The sequence below is a fragment of the Euleptes europaea genome, chromosome 4 (genome assembly GCF_029931775.1).
Source record: "Euleptes europaea isolate rEulEur1 chromosome 4, rEulEur1.hap1, whole genome shotgun sequence".
NCBI lineage: Eukaryota > Metazoa > Chordata > Lepidosauria > Squamata > Sphaerodactylidae > Euleptes > Euleptes europaea.
Genome location: NC_079315.1, coordinates 46,903,641 through 46,924,565, shown reverse-complemented (window position 1 = coordinate 46,924,565; position 20,925 = coordinate 46,903,641). Strand labels below are relative to the sequence as shown.

Below are 20,925 nucleotides of genomic sequence, written 5' to 3'. Positions count from 1 at the left end.
GAATATTTTACCCATACTTCAAGGTAGCATTCATAAAAATAAAAACAAATGCTTCAAATATCAGCTTTTACGCAAGGGCTATTTTCTCATGCAATTCCTTTTTATCCCAATGGGATTCATAAAGGATGAATTAGGAGGCTTGATATGATGCAAGCTTGCCAGTGCGAGATAAACTGCTCCTCTGTATTACCTGTAAGCATTTCCATCACCCTGTTGCAGGATTTTGATTATCGCTGGTGAGAAATAGGTAGGATCCCTTGGACTTAGCAGATACAACAGGACTTTTCTTCCATATTTATTGTTTATAATGCCTGTTAAGGAATCACTCATTTCCTGAAAAAGGAGGAGGTGGGGTAGAGAGAAAACTTTATTACCAAAGGGAAAATTGCTTCAACTCCTTGAAAACAGATTTAACAGTTTACTGTACACTGCTGTTGTAAACAGAGTTAGAAGAAAGTCTACTTGACCAAACATGTTAGAAAAAGCACAAACTTACAAATGGATTAATAAGAACCCTGGTAGAACCAGAATGAGTGGCATGTCAAACTACAGCAGCCACCCAGTGAAAGAAACAAGTCCACTTGGAGTTACAGGACCGTCTGGGGGCAGGTTTCCTGGAAGATAACAGGGCATCCGCATATTTAACCGCTCTGAGTCTCAACACATTTACATGCATCCTGGACTCGGCTACAGATCACCTCTCTTTCACAGGTAGGTGTTGACAATGCGCCCCCCATCCCCCAAGGGAGGCGTCAGTGAACAGTTGGAAATCGTGGGAGGATATTCCGAATTGAACTCCCTTAAGCAGGTTGCCCACATCAAACCTTCATCACAGGGATGCTCTGACACTGGAGGATGGAGAACATCCACCATCGAGGCTCCATATTGATTTTAAAGTTATGGACTAGTTCTGCGGGGGTCTAAGATGGAGTCTATCCAGTGGCACCACAGCTGTGGTAGAAGCCATCAGTCCCAGCAGTTTCTGTACCCTAACCGCTGGTTGGCACCTACATACGATAAAGTGAGATGCCAAGCGAGTGATGGCTGTGGCTGTAGACTGGGGAAGAAAGGTCATACCCAGCATAGAACCTAGCACAGACCCACCCAATGAATTAAATAAACTGTGGAGAGCCCTGCGAACCAACGTCACCTGGTTGGCCAGTGTACGGGAGGAATCCCCTACTGGAAGCAAGCCGCCCAGATGGGGGCAAATTGTGCACCCTTACAGTGTCAGATAGGCAACCACCTCAGAAACACATTTTGAAAAGGCCCGTGGTGCTGTGGAAGACCAAGGGGCAAAACAGTGTATCGGAAGTGTTAATTATTATAGGAAAAACTTGAGAAATTTCCTGCAGTGAAGGTGTATAGAAATATGGAAGTAAGCATCCTTGAGATCAAGGTCTGTGAACCATAAGTTAGGCTGGAGGAGGGGAAGAATCTCTGGAATGGATAACATACGAAAACGATCATATGTACTTATTCAAAGCCCTCACATCCATGATGGGCCTCTTTCCTCCATCTACCAGGATGTAGTGGGAGTAAAAACCATGGTGGACTTCTTTTTTTTAATAAATTATTTTTATTCAGTTTTAAGTAATAATGCACAAAACAGAAGAAAAAAAGGGGAGGGGAATCCAACCAGCCATACAAATAGTCTAGGTATTATTAACATTGCAAATTCACAACGTTCTTCCTCATACATATTTAATTCAATACCAATTCATGGCATTGTAGCTCTTGTATAATATTCAGCTTATTCCTTGGTATTATACCTCTTTATACATATAATACTTGGTACTTTATACATATATTTAACTTATCTTTCTCGTTAAATTCCTTCTCTGACTCAAACCTTTACCCAAATTCTTGTAAATTTCATCCATTTTTAATTTAGAATTTACCTTATAAAATTCTTGAAATTTACATATCTTATCTCATGTCCTATATATTGTCGATCTCTCTTCTTGTATAAGAAATTGATACCAACTAAATTACTCTTTGTTTCTTTATCTTAGAAAGTTGATGCAATAAACTTATAAAAAAGCATCCATTAGACAGAACATTAAAACCTATAATTTAATTGTAATGATAGCAGCCTAAGTATTAATAAACAGTGTATACTGAGGATGGCACACAACTTCAAATAGTGATATTATACATTTAGGATGAATGGCAACAGAAAAAATGCAATGTACAGAACTCATGGGGAAACAGCTCATACTGTCCTCAAGTTTCTATATAAAACAGCACCAAAGAAAAATGACAACAGGTGAAACTGCAACCTTGAGCAGAACTCCGTATTTGTTTCCCCATAAAATATAGCTTTGTACTTCCGGGATGAGAGCTTTACAACTCTGCTCCTTCATGGTGCCGTGCCAGCAACCACTTTATTCCCCCAAATGGTATTATTGTGGCCAATCAAAGGCTGAGAGCTTGACTAGTATATGAGATTCCCTGTAAACAGCTGAGAGCACACCGAATACTTGGGTGACAAAGGGAAAGACAGAGCTTTATTATGCCCTAGAGAAATTCCTCTGCATCTGGACATTGGCCTTGGTCACCTCTGGCACAAACCTGATACACATCTACACATACTACTCGAACAAATTGGATCTTGATTTAAATATATTCTAATACAATATAAATGAAATCTGTTCTTCAAAGGAAAAGCATCATCTTTCCCCCAGCAGAGGTGTCAAATATATTTTAATCCAACATATTATCTAGTAATTAGATGATCAACTCAGCATAACTAGAGTGCAGTTTTCAGCCTTCTGAAGAACTCAGAGCTATGAATAACTGAAAAAGCAGATCTTCTCTCAAGTGTTTTAAGGAAAAGAAAAAAATCACAAAGATGATTTATAAATAAACAGGTCTTTTAAAAGCACAGAACTAAACAGCTTCCAAACCAGCCTGAAACCACTGCAGTGTTTCAACCAGGTTTATATTTTCCTGTTAACTGAACTGCATGTATCTAAATAAAATTTTAAAGAAACTACTTACAGATATAATTAGCTGTTTCACAAGCTTGGTATCATCAATGCAGTCAAACACCGCCAGCAAAACCAAATGTGAGAATTCACCCTGAAATATGAAGCAGAAACTAAAAACACTGTAAAGAAGGCAGGCTCCCTATTCACATTAGTTCATTTGCTTATTGCAACATTAAGGTCCAATTAGTGATTTTATTCTCTGGCTATGTTTTCAATTTAAACCAGATCACATCTTGGTAACTCTGAAAAAACAGACAATATTCCTCTAAGGTTCTAATGCTATGGACTTTTACTTGGAAACCAGCCCCATAGAACTCAGTGGAATTTATGTCAGAATAAGTACTCTTAGGTTTGCCGTTAGACTGTTGCAAAGGATGCTGTATTAGAGGAAGCTACTATGTCATTTTACAGTTGGTTATGTAAAACAGGTCCATTTCAGACACAGACTTGCTTTACAAAAGGTTTTATTTATTATATAGCTTAGCTGGCTGTCATATCAATATAATGCAAAGCTATTTCAGGTAAGCCTGTCTCCACAAACATGTTAATTCATACTTGAGAGATACAAAATTGGCTGGTACTGATAAATATTTCTTCAGATGGCTTATAAGCTTTATGTTCAATATTTCTTCTAATTGCCTACAATCATGCATTTCATTTGTTTTGCAAACTAGAACCAAATCATAGCAGCAAAAATACTTCTGATTACCTAGTTGACAGCACTTTTCAAATACTCACAATAGCTACTTTTTCAACATAGGTCTTCATGGTTTTCACAATTACTTTTCTGTCCTAACAACAGAAACAAAGGCATAGGAATGAACCCATAATACCAATTTGCTTTACAACATTTTACCAAGTCGGGTTTTCTGATTTTAAAATATCTGAAAAATAAATCAAAACTTTTGGAGCCAATAATGACAGAAGACTCACGTGCCCTGCTTCCATGTGAAGGATGGCAAGCTACCCTGCAGAGCACCCTTAAAGCTAAGTCTGTGATTCTACAAAACTTCCTTCAACCCATCCCACTTCTTTGTGTTTTCAAGTGTTCTGTATCCACTAGGAGCTACCAAGAAAGCATGTCATGAAGGAATAGCAGATTGAAACATTCCTTCGGGCTGATAAATTCATCTGAGCAGAAATGCAGGCTGGTTTTAAAAGCTGCTTTCTTCTATCCCACTGGATTCATAAAGACTAATTTGAGGAAATAGGAGCATCATTATACAAGAACTCCTGACGAACTCTAAAGAAGAGATGAATCACTCAAAGTATTTCAGTCATGAAGACCACATTATGTTCATGAAAGAGCTTATTTCAACTCACTCTTCTTGTACTGCACCCCATAACATGTGCTGTTCTTACTCTGACACCACTACTACAGAAACTCCCCCTTTAAACTTTCCATTTTCTCTCTCCACTTCATAGTATCATGTCTTCTCTCTACTAACTCAAGTTGGACTCTCTGCAGCCCCATCTATTATTCTCCTTTCTCAGAACAAAGATCTTGGGTATCTTCTTTCTTCTCCCTATAAATCTCTTGGTACGCACTTTACCCCCTTTTTTCTCACTATACCAAATGTCTCAACCCCCATTGCTTCTTTCAGTCTCTATTTTCACTGGCTGCAACTGGATCAAAATTCTTGCCTCTTCAAATCCAAGGTAGCGGAGTGATGCAGACACTCTCGCATCCTCCTCACATTTCTGAGGGCCTTAACCCTTAGATAATCTCACAAAGATGTTGGAAAGGACTACAAGCAAGGGATATTTGGAATTTCCACAAAGGGGATACAGACAGACATGGGGGTGGTCTGCAGTCAGCCTAAGGACCTTCTGTCTGCAGGCCTGCCATACAGCAACTGAGAGATATAAAAAGAAAACAGCTTCATCTTTCATGAGCTCCTGGAGAAATCCCAGCACATACATCCTGACAGCATTGCAGGTCATACATTTGAATAATGAAGGCAAATAATTCTGTTTTCAATTCCTCTAGCAGCCAGAGAAAAGAACTCTGCACTTTTTGGGAGACTGACCAAAGACTATGCTAGTAAGGACACATTCTCTTTGGACTCCCTTATTTCTGCAGATTCATGGGTGGCCTACTTTCAGAAGATGTATGAGGATCCCTCGTGTGAGCCTCTCACAATGGGGACAAAGGATCTGCCTGAATAGCCACCTGTATCTACAAAAGAAGTTAAATCTCTCATCAGCCAGCTCAGAACAGGGAAAGCTCCTGGTGCAGATTATATACCACCAGAACTCCTGAAAAACAACATATCAAGAACTCCAGTAGGACTTAAAAGAGCATTAAGGACACTTGCTCAGTATTGCAGCAAGGAACACCTAGCAATAAATTATCAAAAAACCAAAATCATGGCATTTGGCAGGAGACCTAAAATTCGGGTATGGCGTATAAATGAACACAAGATAGAGCAGGTGAATAGGTTTAAGTATTTAGGGGTGATATTACAGGCCTCAGGATCAAGGAAAGCCCACTGTCAGCACGCAGCAGATACTGGACAAAAATCCTCCCATACTATAATTAAATTTTTACGAACAAAGGGTGGACACTACGCCCCAGCTGCTCTTAAATTATTTCAGGCTAAAACAATGGCCCAGCCTTTATATGGGACCATGATAGGTCCTCCTCCTTCTCTTTTTGCACCATTGGAATGGAGGGAAATGAAGTTTTTGAGAGCAGCTCTCCAACTTCCTTGCTGTGTGTCAAATGCTATTCTGCGCCTGGAGACTGGCAAGATCAAAGTAGAGGCTAGGGCATGTCTTGCATCTATCTATCTCTGGCTTAAGTTAAACCTAAAATCTCAAGGCCTAACCCCCTTGATTCTCTTAGATAATTACCAGTCTACATGGCTGAAGGCAGTCAGAGGCAAGTTGGCCGAAATGGGCTTTTCCCCTCAATTGGCCCTGGAAATGGGATATGATCAGGCGAGGCAAGCTATAAAACAAAGGATACTGGATATGGAGCGCAAAAAGATCTAGAGAAGGCACCCACTTTCCTGTCAGCAGAACAGTCCAGATATGTAGCCTCTCCTGCCGCCAACCTCTCCCAACTAGAGATCTTTAGTTATAGGAAAGCATTCACCCTTGCCAGATGCCAAGCCCTCGGCGGTTGTGGATGGTTGTGGGAGATACAGAAAGGTTTCCTTGGAGGATAGAGCATGTCCCTGTGCTTTAAAGGAAATTGAAACAACAGAGCACGTTCTACTGCGCTGTCCATTATATCAAGAGGTTCGTTCTAAGTTTATCTCTCCCTGGCTTAGTCGGCATTCAGGTCAGGAGCATACTAAAATGTTGCTTATAGATGAAAATCCACAGGTTACATTAGGAACGGCTAGGTTTTGTGCAGCAGCCTGTAGAATTCGTCAGACGCTGCTGAGAACACCGGCACGTCAATAATTTTAATGGGTAGTTTATATAGTTTGCAAAAGTACAAACAACTTTTTAAATTATTTGTATTAACCTGTGGGTAGAGCGTAACACTAAGGGTTTTAGTGGTAAATTGTGAAGAGCTGTGCTGGTCTATGACTGTTTTTAATAAAGCTTCATTGATTCCTCTCTCTAAAGAAAGATGAAAGTTGCAATCTTATTTGTATCCCATCCAGTTTAAAGGCTTCTTCAGTATCCCTCAAATAACCATGCATACCAAAATTGATGGGTGTTTGCCAAAAGTCAGAACTTTCTGAACGACTTGTAACCATGTCAGGGGGAAACTCTCTAGTGTAACAGTTTAGAGAGTCTTGCATTGCAAGACACATTCACTGAAGGCATAGGCTTTGACACAACAAGCAACTTCACACAATATACCTTGGGGGTTCCATGCCACAGGCAATGCATGGCTACTCTTGCTCCATCATGTGTGTGTGCTAAGTAGATTACAGCTTCTCTGATTGCTTCAATCATTTCCTAGACACAAAGAACCATAATTTTAAATAATTTTGCTTTTAAAAGATTGACAAAAATATATATTAATTCTCTATAAAAATCCAGGATCCAAGCATCAAATTTCTAACATCCAAGATCAATGGAAGAATCAGTTGATTTGCCTGAGGCCATTTACATCACAAAGAGGGCATTGTGTTCACTTTGGTAATGACCACACCAGTCGCAGTGAGCCATAAAGACAACTTTTTTAACCTCAGGTATTCAACGACAACAGGCTACCTACCCCAGACTGGAAATAACACGAGCATTCAAATACTCTTGAAAGCATTAAAAGCAGACAGACTGCATCCAAAATCTGTTGTACATTCAGATGCTGATCTGACCAGTGAAGCCTGCTTATGCACATGTTACCTCAGCTAGGGCATGTTATTGCACAAATGTTCTAACAAGATGGCATCAAATACTTGGCTCACAATTCTACAATTTATAAAGTGAAAGTGAAAAAAACAATAATACACAATATGCAGATACTTACAGATCTCTGTTTAGTGGCGGCGTGAGTGAAAAAGTCCAAAAATACTTTATGCACTAATGAATGCTTGATTACAGCTTCCCTGGAGGACAAGAAGGGGGGAAAGTAAAGAGGTCAGAATGCACTTCGTTGTAGAATAATGCCTAGAGTTAGTCAGTAGACTGCAACTAAGTTATGACTACAGCAATTAGGAATTCCCATCACACATACACATGCAGAATGGACTACCATTTTAATAGGTGTACCTCATTCCCCATTGGAAAAAAATAGAAATTCTGGAAAGGAAAGCAGATGGGGGGAAGGAAAAGAACTGGAGGTATTTCTGAACAGCCTTTGGTATTGTCTGGTACTTTAGACAAATGCTTTCTATGTATTTGATAAGTCACCTTTGTGAACATTACTGCATTTAATCTTTTTTTCAAATTCCTATCCTCCTAGCTGAAAGAGGGGTTTGGGAACATGCTTCTGCAAGAGATTTACCATCAAAATAAAAGTATAAGCCAACTCTCCTTGTCACACATATCCACAATGTGTCATATAAGCATGGTGTAAGTTGTCGCTCTTACTTCTGAGCCATTGGAGTAAGGATCTGTTTCATTTCATCCATAATGGCCTCCCGCTTTTCAGGATGCATCTCTAACACTTCGTCAAGAGTTGGGTGTTCTGATGACTGAAACAAAGAGCCACTGTTACAGCAAAGTTTACTTCATCAAAATTACAGGAACCAAAAGACAAGGAAGGGATCTGAACACACTACAAAGCATGTAACAGAAATCTATGCCTTCCCTACCCATTGTTTTCCCTCCAAGTCCATCCCTAGTACAGTGTTTAATAAATTTATGTTACTTGATAACTTTAAAAAGCCTCTGGTGTCTCATTTCTACTGAGGTAAAATAGGTAAAGGGACTAAGGAGAAAAATTATAACTCCAATTGAACATTTTGGCAAGCAGACTCTGTGTGTGTGTGTGTGTGCACGTGTGTGCGCCCACGGATTATGATAGCATGCATGGAAGTTTCTCAATTCAAAGTAACACTGGGGGGAAATGCACGTACACATCATCAGTAAAACAAGGGGAGCTGCTTCTGGAATTGTACTATATGGAGAATTCCCTTCTTGTATGAGAATAGCCTACAGACACACAACCTGAACAGAATGGAATTAAACCTATGGCCTTCAGAGCTGGCTTTATGCAAGTTTATTTAAGATCACACTAGAACTTGCACAAGAAGAGGTGGAGAAGATCTAAGTAAAGCCTATTACTTGGATACAATTTTTAAAAGGAGTTTCCCTCAACTCTACAAAAATATACATTCATATTAATTGCTACTATTTCAAAGGAGTGCATAGTTTCCAATCAGAGAGCTAAGAAGAATCTCCTGCTAGTTGGTCTCTACTATTAGAAAGCCACAAAGAATGTTCTATGCCTCTTTAAGATGACATTGCACATAATGAAAGTAGAATTTAAGTAATAGCACATTAGCAATCATGGCTTTCAGTTTCTGAAGGAACACCACTAAGCTCTAGTTTAACAGATGCTTTTTATGATCAGACTATTCTTTGTTTCATGGCATGCTTGCAATACTTTTTTTCTAACCTATTTATGCATATATGCATCGACTCAGTGCATCTCAGTAAACTTGCTTTGGTGAGATGGGTCTCACAGGTCACGGTGATAACATGCACAAGACATGGGCCATTCCTTCTGTCTGTGGAACTACTCAACTGTTACATTTTCTATTTACATTTGTTTTCATAATTTGCTGCATTGTTTAAGATGTCAGTGTGTGCAAAGCTGCAAAAAATATTTGCAAAGGTAGGGGAGAGGGTTTAATACATCACCTTGTAGACCTGGAATATATTTCCATAGAGCTCTTGTGTCAACATGTTTCTCTGCTCCAAAATGGCTTTGTCATTATATGCAAACTCCACCACTGCAGATGCTTCAGAATGACGTAGCATCTTTCTTACTTCACCTTTAAAGCTTTTGATTATTTCTGCAACTTGTGGTTTTGTTCTGTTCCAGAAATAAATGTGGATATCAGAGAGCAAATATAAACATAAAATAAATATAAAAAATATAAAAGAAAAAGAAAAATAAATATAAAAGAAAATAGACCACTTATTTTTAAGTGATCAAATATTAATTGAACACTCGTTTGAAAAAGATGACTGTATCTGGATCAACAAGTCTAAACTGGAGCTTATCAAGGTCAGAATATTCTTTCTAGCTGGAAAGTAAGTTAACAGTGCAACTCTGTGCCGAGTTAGCCCAATCTAGTCTACAGCCACCGAAATCTACAGGCTTACACAAGACTAACTCTGCAAAGAACTGCACAGTTAGAGACAGCAAATAACTTTTGGGCTCTGCTTAGTGGTCAGCCATTTTCTTCAGATAACACTGACTTGACCTAAGTCTCTTGCCCATATGCAGAACACTGGAGGAAATGGGAGAAAGTCAACCTTTCACACTGTGCTAAGCTTTAGAAGTTAGGAACAGTAAGGGAAACAGAGCATGTAAGTAAAAAGAGATTGTCTGAAACAACTGACAGAAGAATGTCACACTGAGTTTAATTGCATCATCTTGATAACTAAGAGACTGCCAACCCCCCTCAGGAACTATTTTAGAACTATGAAGCCAATAATGTTATCAAACGTACTTGCATTTTTCAGACCTGGGGCAGACACCTCTCGTGGCCAGACTCCAGTAGGACATGACCAATCACTGCCACTCATTAGACAATAAGTCTATGAACAGACAAGGCTCAGGAGTTCCTCAAAGTGTGGTCACACCTCATTGCAATCACTTAAAAAGTCCAATTTATTTCATGTTTTTACGCCACCTTTTTTTCAAGGCCATTTTTATACATAATGTTAGCCTATTCATCTTCTCAATACCCTTGTGACATAGCAGACAGATTTGCTCAAGGCTATCAAATGAGTTTCAATGGCAGAGCATAAACTTGAATGCAGATATCCTAGGTTCAAGGCCAACAATCTACCCATTACACAAAACAACCTCTACTGCAAGTCTTCTAGAGTTGAAAATAAATACCTGTAAAAGCACACAGAAGCCAAAGACCGAAGTGCCAGAGAACGCAACTCCCCTCAAAAGCCCTGCCGGACAGGCAGGTCTTGTAGCGCCTCCTGAAGATCTCCTAGGAGGCCCTCCCCTCACCTCTTCAGGGAGCCCATTCCACAGAGCCAGAACCACAATGGAAAAGGCCCAGGCTCTGGTCGATGCCAAATGGGCCACCCTAAGTGGTGGAATAGCCAACGGATGGCTGCCTGGTGACCACTGGCACACAGGGACATATGGAAGGAGACAGTTCTTCAAATAAACTTTAAAGACAAAGGGACAGCTTCTAGACACAGAAGAACTAAGCATACAGATAAGCAAGATACCTACCCGTGCATAAGAAGTTTCTTCACAATATTTCTGGAATACTTGGATTTGCTTAGTTCAGTAAAACTCTCTGTAGGATAAGAAAGCATACTTGAGAAGCCATAACAATAGAACACTTTACACGCAAAAGGCTGTAAGTGTGAAACTTATACCTTTTAATTCTTCAAACACTTCTTGCCTTTGTTTTTCATTTCCAAACCTAATATAACACTGGATGACACGAGTAGAGTCATGAGCAAACGCCATCTGGGGAGATAAATGAATTTGTTACTCCAAGTCATCTGGGTAGCATTATATTCCTTATCTTTTATCTTTATAGCTAGCTGATACAAAGCTGCTTGAAAGGAGGTTATAACTAACTGAGGATGTAAAGGGAAACACAGTAGAAGTACATTTGAAGTAGCAAGGTCTTAGGCAAGAAACAAAGTAATAGGAAAGAAACTGCTTTTGTTTACAGTCCTTCAGTATCTAGTATTTCATATATTACCGAAAACAAGTATGGGTAAGGGAAACATCCATTATAAACAGCGCAATGTAGCAGTTAAAGTGTTGGAAACCCAGATCTGAATGTTACAAAAGCATGCTGTGTGGCCTTGAGACAGCCCTCAGTCTCAACCTAGCCTACCTTACAGGGTTACTACCTTGCTGGATCAGGGAAAAGCTGTAGACATAGTTTATAAGGTTTCAGTAAGGCTTTTGATGAGGTTCCCCATAATATTCTTGTTGACAAATTGGGAAAATGTGATTTAGATCCTATTATTGTTAGGTAATAAAGGAAGCCACAGCCCTCAGTTTGCAAGATCTGAGCAAGGCTGTCAAAGATAGGACATTTTGGAGGACACTGATTCATAGGGTCACCATGAGTCAGAAGGATCTTGGGGTCTTAGTAGACCAAACACTGAACATGAGTCAGCAGTATGATGTGGTAACTAAAAAGGCAAATGTGATCTTGGGCTGCATTAACAGAAGTATAGTGTCCAGACCACACAAAGTGATGGTATCGTTTACTCTGCTCTGGTTAGACCTCACCTAGAGTATTGTGATCAGTTTTGGGCACAATTTAAGAAGGATGTAGACAAGCTGGAACATGTCCAGAGGAGGGCAACAAAGATGGTGAGGGGTCTGGAGCCCAAGTCCTATGAGGAAAGGTTGAAGGAGCTGGGTAAATTTAGCCTGAAGAGGGGAACTTGAAGGGCTGTCATATAGAGGATGGTGCCGAGTTGTTTTCTGTTGCCCCAGGTCAGACCAGAACCAACGGGTTGAAATTAAATCAAAAGAGTTTCTGTCTAGACATTAGGAAGAATTTTCTAACAGTTAGAGCGGTTCCTCAGTGGAACAGTCTTCCTCGGGAGGTGGTAAGTGCTCCTTCCCTGGAGGTATTAAAGCAGAGGCTAGATTGCCATCTGTCAGCAATGCGGATTCTGTGACCTTAGGCAGTTCATGAGGGAGAGCATCTTGGCCAGCTTCTGGACATGGCATAGGGGTCACTGGGTGTGTGTGGAGGAGGTAGTTGTGAATTTCCTGCATTGTGCAGGGGGTTGGACTAGATGACCCTGATGACCCTGGAGGTCCCTTCCATCTCTATGATTCTAATTTCAGCATTCAAAAATTTAAATTCCAGATATACGCCAAACGGGACAACTGTGTGCTGGATTGCTCTACTTCCGGTCAATATAATAACAGAAGCTTATCATGTTAAAAAAGTTTTTTGCTACATTTCTTACACTTTTTATTTTCCCACGAAGGAGCTCCTGAAGTTCACTTAACAGTTTCTTGCGCTTCTCAAGGTCACACTTTTTCCTACAAAAAAAAATCTAAAATGAGCCAACAATTTACTGTTTTTCTTGAAAACTAGCAAGAATATCATTTTCAAAAGAGACAATCTAGACAGTTAGATCTCTAGCATTACTTACCAACTAAGTTCAAATTTTTAAACTATCCAGAACAAGTTAAGGTTAGTGGGTTGGATCAGTGGATCAATTTTGCTAATGGTTGTGTTATTCCCCAGTGTCAACAATAGTGGAATGGATTCAACCAATTTTTCCCCCCAATCCATTAAACAAACAGCAATTCAAAACTTGGTTGTTGTACAATCTCAACCTAAACATCTGCACCCAAGAGCCCCTGAGTCATCACCACAAATGCCAGGACTGAATAACCAAACAGTACTGAAGATATGAAACCCTCCACTTTCACTCTAATGCCAAAAGCAAAGTGCTCTTGAGATTTCAGCGAAGCCCTCAGAGTGACTAACTGTAACAGCAGGCCTTGATCACTGTTAACATTTATCTCTCCTCCCACAATGAGCTCAGGGCAGGAAAAATTGGGCAGCCATTTTATCCACACAGTCACAATGTGAGGTAGTTCAGATGGACATTCTCAAAACCATCTAGTGAACTTTAAGACTGAATCTGAACCCAGGTTTCTTGAAGCTCAGCCAAACATCCAGCAGTTCTGACGGATGATCAGCTCAGGAGACTCAACCCACGGGTTACTATAAATGATCAAGATTTCTCCTTGCAGCATGCAGCCCTTTAAGAATAGCCAGCCCCTGTGACATCAGTTATTAACAAAAGGCAAACATCCACAGATCTACATCCTCAACTGTATACACCACACAAAGGAGTAATGCAAGCAATATGCAAGTGCTATGCTGAATAAAGGTTTCAGTATAGGGTTAACATCTCAGTGCCAAACTAGACATTAGGACAGCCATGGATCAGAGCCATGGCAGCCGTAGCATCTAGTTAGGCCATCATCTCATGGGAGAAAACTAAAGCACAGTGTTTTACTAAAGAAAACAGCTGAAGTCATTACCGTCTCAAAGCTTCCCAAATCTGCTTTGCTTTGAACACTGCATCATAGTTGGTTTTGTCATTCAGCTGTCTGCTTTGCTTGAGCTCCTTCTTTTTCTTCTTGAAGTCATCCCACTTGGGCTTCTTTGGCTGCAATCCTAATAAATATACATAAAGCTACATCATTTTGTGACATACTAAGAGGCAGCACACAATGCTGATAAAATGCTAATTGGCGCAAAGTGTTCTGTTCATAGGATCTCAACCAATACCATGCTTGTCTAATCTTTGACAAATCTGCCTCTGCTCACTATTCCAAGTATTACCATTCAGACAAAACTATAGACTCCTTGCTTCTCCCCATTTCCACACAGCTCCTCTTTCAACTTCCTGTTTAGCATCCCCACCCCACCCCGATCAGCCAGAATTAGAAATCCAGTTTGATAAAAGAGAAGACTGAAGATTTCCAAAAAAATGGGAATGCTATTTTGAATATGTTAAACAGAAAAGATAGATTGTTAGAGATAAATATTAGTTTATATAACTTACTATATAGGATAGAAGGAACCTATTTTTTTTAAAGGTAGACTATAAGCATAATGTATAGGATATTTGAAATTAAGAGACAAACTCCCCGAAGGAGTAAAAACTGTGTGAATGTGTGTATATGTAATTTGTGTGTTTTCTTTCTGAAAATGTTAATAAAATATCTTTTTAAAAAAATCCTGGTTTGAAGTAGGTTCCAGTTCTGATTAGAAGGAAAGTACTAACCTGCATAGTTTGCCTGTTTGGACATGATAGCATATAAGATTAGAACAAAATAGAAAATGGACATGATAGCAGATAAGATTAGAACAAAATAGAAAATGAAAAGGGAAGTGATGTGCAAACTGAGGAGGAAGGAGTACAGGCTCCTGTGACTATTTTCCTCTCTAAATTGAGTAAATATGCCAGATTCTTGAGAGAAAAAAACAAGCTTCGGTGTGGAACAGCTCATTCTGAAGCAGTATTTCAACACATACAAAGCAACCCTGTATGGCATGAGACCACTGGTCTACCTAACATAGTAGCCCTATCTACTCCAAGTAGGAGCAGCTCCTGCAAAGTCTCATGCTGAGGCTTTACCCAGCCACATTACTCAGCAGAAGATAAATAATTGTATCTACTGCTGAATGCAGGACTAACCTAGCTAGAATGGCTGCAAGAAACTTGCCCCTGGGAACTGAGTAAAAGACAAGACATAATGGGGAAGGTTCTCCAATTCCAGGGCTCCACAGAATACTCATCGGGCAATTGGTGTATGCTGATAATGGCCACTAATATGGCAGTGCTCATTGTTTAAAATCTGAGGGCTGTACGGGTGTCTCCAAGGTTATGGATGGTGATGCTGGACAAATAAGCAGCTGTGGTGCGATCCCCTTTTAGCAGTTTAAACCACGCTGAAAATCTGGAGCTAATGATGATACCCCTATCTAAGGCACAGTCTATATTATATATCTGATCCCGAGTTTTAAACCTATCCTGATGAAAGCTCAGGGTGTCAACAGGTATTGGATAACGGCAGAAGAGCCTGTGATAACTGGCAACCCAAAAGGTGTCTTTCTGGAGCTGGATAAAGCACTGCCTAGAAAGATGACTAGAGGGAGAGTTCTTCGGCTTTCCCCCACAATTAATTAGAACAACATGGACGCGGACCCTAACAGAAGGCAACCCAGTTTCGGCCCGCAGCAGGGCAGCTGGAGTGCCCCGAGACAAGGTCAAAAGCCTCCTTAAAAAGGCTTGAAAAGGTCCCAACCCCAGATCTCGGCCCCATACAGGAGTTGGGCAATTACTTTACTCTGGAGCAGTTTCAAGGTGGGAACGATCAAGAAGCCACCTTTTGAGTGACAGAATTTAAGGATAATCCCAGTCAATCTTACTACAGAGGATCAACCATGTGAGCCTTCCAAGAAAAATTTCCCGAGAATATCACCCCAAGGTATTTAAAGCTGTGGCACACAAGTATGCCACCGAAACTTGTGGGACTTCTTTCCAAAAATCATCACCAAAAATCATCACCTTAGTCTTAGAGTGGTTGATAGATAGATTCTTCTTTACAGAAGTCACTAAGCCTGTGCAGCATCCTCATAAAGCCAACTCGTGTAAGAGACAGCAGAACCATGTTATCAACATATGTTAGAATAGATACTTTCTGTTGGCTGAGTGATGGTGAAACAGACTCTAGGCCTATCTATCTCACCACTATATCATTGAGGTATAGGCTGAAAAACAGGGGTGTTCATAAGTAACATTAATAAAGATCCTTTTCTAAAATGGAGAAACTGAGGATTGAACTTGAGACTTTCCGCATGTCAAAACCATATGCTTTGGCAATGAGTAATTGGTTCTTGACCCAAAAGCAGGTCATGAGGCCAGCAGACACACACCAAGATTGGAGAGAGGGTTCAATGGCAAACTTGTGTTGGCCTTTGCATATCATGCAAACTAGCCATGAGATACATCTCATCACTGACAGCCCATTACTAAAGAGATCCTGTGAGGCTTCCCGGCAGTGGTGGAGAAAAAGCCGTTTAAAAATAAAACAAGGGGAAATTCCCCATTGAAAAAAGCAAGACTGCATCACCAAAAAAGGTGGCGCAGCTCTGTCACTCAAGAGGGCGTTCCCGGGCCGAAAGTGCTGTGGAAGCTGCCTAAGGCAGCTCCATCCCGGGAATGCCTCCCCCTCACCTGCGCGGCTGTTATCTTCTGGGATTTAGTTTCTGGACTGGCCGCACTGGCAGTGATAAAAGGGCACCTATGCCGGCGAGGGGCCACAGCAGCTCCTATGGAGATTCGGCCTCCCCCCTCAGGATTTCAGCTTTAATGCTATGTTTATAAACACTGAAAAAGTAAAATAAAACTGTTCACTGTTAAATGATGTGAGATTTAGGGGAGGGGCTGTGGCTCAGTGGTAGAGCATCTGCTTGGCATGCAGAAGGTTCCAGGTTCAATCCCTGGCATTTCCAGTTAAAGGGACTAGGCAAGTACGTGATGTGAAAGACCTCTGCCTGAGACTCTGGATAGCTGCTGCTGGTCAGAGTAGACAATACTGACTTTGATGGACCAAGGGTCTGATTCAGTATAAGGCAGCTTCATGTGTTCATGTCTGTGTTTTGTGCTGGAGAGGGAAGAAACAGACTTTGGAAAGCTAAAATATGTTTTAAAATGTGTCCTGAAAAGCCTAGTAAGTTTAGAAGTGGGTACTGCTTCCCAGCATTTAAGGACCATTGCAGGGAGCTACGGATCCGTCTTTAATACAATAACTATTTGTGATAGTTCTGTTAACCCCCTATGACACAAAGGTAAGACCAGTGAATGAACTGAGATCTGAACCTGAGACTCATGACTTGTGCTCCTCCCACCAAGAAACACCACAACACATGGCATCTTCATGCATTAGATTTTCAAAGAAATGCATCTCCCCAAACCATTTAATCCTCACCATAATACAAGGGCCTAATTTCATCAATCAATCATTACCATCTTGGTGTTTTCGTTTCCGGGATAATTTTTCTGGTAATTGTTTATTCTTGATTTGTTTTACACCACTTCTACGAGGCTTTGCATTTCCTTTTTCAAACTTCTTAGATTTAAATTTCAGCTTGCCATCCTTCCCGTCTTTTCTACTAAACTTCTGTGGAAGACCAGCATCTGTTTACAAGGTTAAAAATTGAATAGTTATTTAGCCCATATCAACTACATTTACCAGAATAATTGTTTTCTGGAACTCACCTTGTAAGCGTCCTACCTTGCAGGGTTGACTTCTTGATCTTAGATCTAGGAGGGATGGAGGCTTAGTACCTTGGTCTCTGGCTGACGGGGTAGTAAGGGGACTGGTAGGAGCGATACCTTAGGGTATGAGGACTCACTTCAGCTCTTTTGGTTCGTCTTGACCAACCCATTACCCTTAAGAAGGACTTTAGGCTTTAAAGTCCTTTGACAGACCTACCTTCCATGAATGTCTCGTCACCTTTTAAAGCTATACAAGCTAATAACATCAGTGGCACCTGGGGCAGTTAATTCTGTAAGGTAATTATGTGTAGCCAGCATGGTGTAGTGGTTACAAGCAGTGGACTCTGCTCTGGAGAACCAGGTTTGATTCCCCACTCCTCCACATGAGTACGGAGGCTAATCTAGTGAAGTGGATTTGTTTCCCCACTCCTACACATGAAGCCAGCTGGGTGACCTTGGGTTACTCATACACTCTCAGCCCCACCTACCTCACAGGGTGTCTGTTGTGGGGACGGTGATAGTTAGCCGGTTTGATTCTTTCTTAAGTGGTAGAGAAAGTTGGCATATAAAAACCAACTTCTTCTAAAGTTATAGCTGTTTCTTTTCTGATAATTTTTCAACCCATACTCAACAGCCACCATGCAGATGCTGCTTTAAATTGCTATTCATGATGGCAGGATCCATGTGACATTATGTGAGTCGGCTGATTTTCTGCATGCTACAACTGGGACTTTTTTTGGAAGTGTATGATGGTAAAAAGAAAGTAATATGTCAGCATCTACAGTTCAGTGCACTATCTTTAATAAGGTTTAATATTTTTCTTCATCTACAGCCCCCTAGAAACAAGAAGCTGGGCTTAGCCAGCTTTTTTGCTCAGTCTTGTCTAATTCTCCTTACTACACTGTCCCAAATGGCTTTTGTTTATGCAGGTGCCATTAACCCCAGCATTGCCTGTTTAGGTAGTCAAAAAGGATTCCTCCACCCTTTTCTACTAGCAGAAAGTCTTGTAGGGTCCAACCCAACATGCAACATGGGAGGGAAAAGCAGGTAACATTTTATCTTATTTTCACCACCTCAAAATCTCATTTTCTGTTTTTTTCATAGCCCCTGAATTTTAAATTTGTAACATTACAGGCAATTTAACAAATGCATTTAATGATATATCAGCCTTACCACTATTTTGTTTAAACTTCTTTTTTCCGGGCCCTGATTTTCCATCTTTGCCTATGAATTTCCTTTTACCTTTGGCTTCCATAAGGTTAAGTCTGTGAATCAGAGAAAGGGGGTGTTACTGATGGGTACAGAGTTGTGACTGTTGTAGCTGAATAGTACAAAGGTACTAAACAAAAAACATGCTAATATTTCAATTTTGTCAAGTTATATATATTTTAGGCTCTTCCTTTACTGGTAAGGATTTGGCCTCTTAACTACAAAAAGAGAACTGGAAAACACCATGCTATCACCATGCCATACCTTGTTTTGATCATCATACAATATCACAAATAAAGAATCTAAAAACATCAGTATGGTGAAGCAACTAAAGAAAACTACAAAAATATTAATTACAAATATAAACTGCAAGATGACGCTCCATATATACATCTTCTACGAAAGGAGAAAAAAATCTAACACAAAGGGGGAGTAACATGGCTTGGAAATTATTTTCAAACTATGGACATTTAGTTGTTCTGGAATGTTATTATTGGTTCAGTTGTTTTGTATGTGTATTCTGACAGATTTCTACACAATGAACTAGATCCACCAGCACTCTTTCACCAGAGTAACAGTATGTTGATTGGTGGAGGGATGATTTCAGGAAAACTCCCATAAAACCTCCCACACTGCTTCAGGGTCCCACAATTCCAGGAATTGAGTTTCAGGGGGCTGCTGTAAGAGGAAGACAGGAACGTAGCACTTTGTCCCAGTGTATTTTATACTTGTATTCTTGTTATATGGTTATCGCACCAGACAACTGACAGATCAAATATTGTAACTTTATAGACGGTCAAATATTCTCAAACTGCCTCATTGGATCAAAGCCAGTATTGTCTACTCAGATTGGCAGAGGCTATCCAGGGTCTCAGGATGAGGTCTTTTACACCGCTCACTGCCTGGTCCTTTCAACTAGAGATGCCAGGGATTAAACCTGTGACCTTCTGCACGCAAAGCAGAGGCTCTCCCACCAAGCCACAGCCCCACCCCAAAACCAGGAAAGTCACCGTGCAGTCGGCAGCTTATTTCTCCCTTTCATGACGACGAGATTTATTAGGAAAGGCAGGAGAGGGCTTTGGTTCTTGTAGGTTATCCGGGCTGTGTAACCGTGGTCTTGGTATTTTCTTTCCTGACGTTTCGCCAGCAGTTGTGGCAGGCATCTTCAGAGGAGTCACACTGAAGGACAGTGTCTCTCCAGTGTGACTCCTCTGAAGATGCCGGCCACAGTTGCTGGTGAAACATCAGGAAAGAAAATACCAAGACCACGGTCACACAGCCCGGATAACCTACAAGAACCAATGAACTCTGACCGTGAAAGCCTTCGACCGCAAGAGAGGGCTGTTTGCCCCTTAACTCTGCCAAGCAGCGGCCTTTCGCGTCGCCTACCGCTTTTGATCTGGTAACTGAGCACTGAAACGAGGACGTTTCACGGGCAAAGCCCATTCGCTACCACAGCGGGCGTCTCATACAAGCTGATGTTTCCCGGGGCGAGCTAATCTACTCGTGCCTCGCACTGAGGGGGGAGATGGGAGGCGAACAAAGCCAGGGGGCTAACTGAAGAGACGCCAGGAACTTCAGAGCCCGGTGGGACCAGAAAACTACGCACAGCCCTTCCCACGCACCGGTCCCGAGACGGATAGTTTGTTAAGCCTACTTGAACCGCCAGGAGACACCAGCAAGCGCCGAGTCCACGGGGGCAGATCCAGCCGCTCCCGAGGAACCCACTTCTCAAAGAGACTCAACCTCACACGCGCACTCCTCCCGTCAGCCCTCTCACTTCCTCTTCCTCCCTACTACTTCCGGCGGATCTTTTAGCGTCCTCATTAGTCGACGGGGAGCTTCGCGGCGCGGGAGCTGCCGTAAAGCAAACTGCCGCAATAAGGCAAACGGTTCCCGAACGGACGACGCTGGGGCCGCTCTTCCGGGTCCCAGCTGAGCGTACGGGGCGGCCCCACGAATCGCTCCCCATCACGGCCGCTTTCGAGGCGAGCGAGGGGGGGCTGGCGTCCCAATGGGAAACCAATGCGCGCTTCCGGGTGGAGCGGAGAGACGCTGTCCTTCAGTGTGACTCCTCTGAAGATGCCTGCCACAGCTGCTGGCGAAACGTCAGGAAAGAAAATACCAAGACCCCGGTCACACAGCCCGGATAACCGACAAGAACCAACCACGTTTGTGTTCAGTTCAAAGGCGGTTTGGGTATTATTTGAAGTGGATGATACTCTGGTGGAGATCGGGGTCTAACATTGTACTTCACCAATAAATATTTTAAAGACTGTAAATATGAGTTATCAGCTACTAGTCAGGTCCAGCCCCCCTG

General features: G+C 41.4%; 1 protein-coding gene across 1 annotated transcript in view; it reads right to left on the bottom strand.

The window, feature by feature from the left end:
- PUM3 (pumilio RNA binding family member 3) overlaps positions 1-18,657 on the bottom strand; it is a 31,905-nt gene extending 13,248 nt beyond the window's left edge. The window contains exons 1-14 of the mRNA XM_056848135.1: positions 18,573-18,657; positions 17,145-17,315; positions 13,892-13,906; positions 13,648-13,783; positions 12,555-12,630; positions 10,983-11,076; positions 10,834-10,900; positions 9,267-9,441; positions 7,992-8,095; positions 7,429-7,507; positions 6,816-6,914; positions 3,732-3,785; positions 3,004-3,084; positions 191-333 (exon numbers count right to left, since the gene is read on the bottom strand). Coding sequence (XP_056704113.1) covers positions 191-333; positions 3,004-3,084; positions 3,732-3,785; positions 6,816-6,914; positions 7,429-7,507; positions 7,992-8,095; positions 9,267-9,441; positions 10,834-10,900; positions 10,983-11,076; positions 12,555-12,630; positions 13,648-13,783; positions 13,892-13,906; positions 17,145-17,315; positions 18,573-18,651 — 1,373 coding nt within the window. The 5' untranslated portion in view covers positions 18,652-18,657. The remainder of the gene's footprint in view (positions 1-190; positions 334-3,003; positions 3,085-3,731; positions 3,786-6,815; positions 6,915-7,428; positions 7,508-7,991; positions 8,096-9,266; positions 9,442-10,833; positions 10,901-10,982; positions 11,077-12,554; positions 12,631-13,647; positions 13,784-13,891; positions 13,907-17,144; positions 17,316-18,572) is intronic.
- Positions 18,658-20,925: the final 2,268 nt, after the last annotated feature.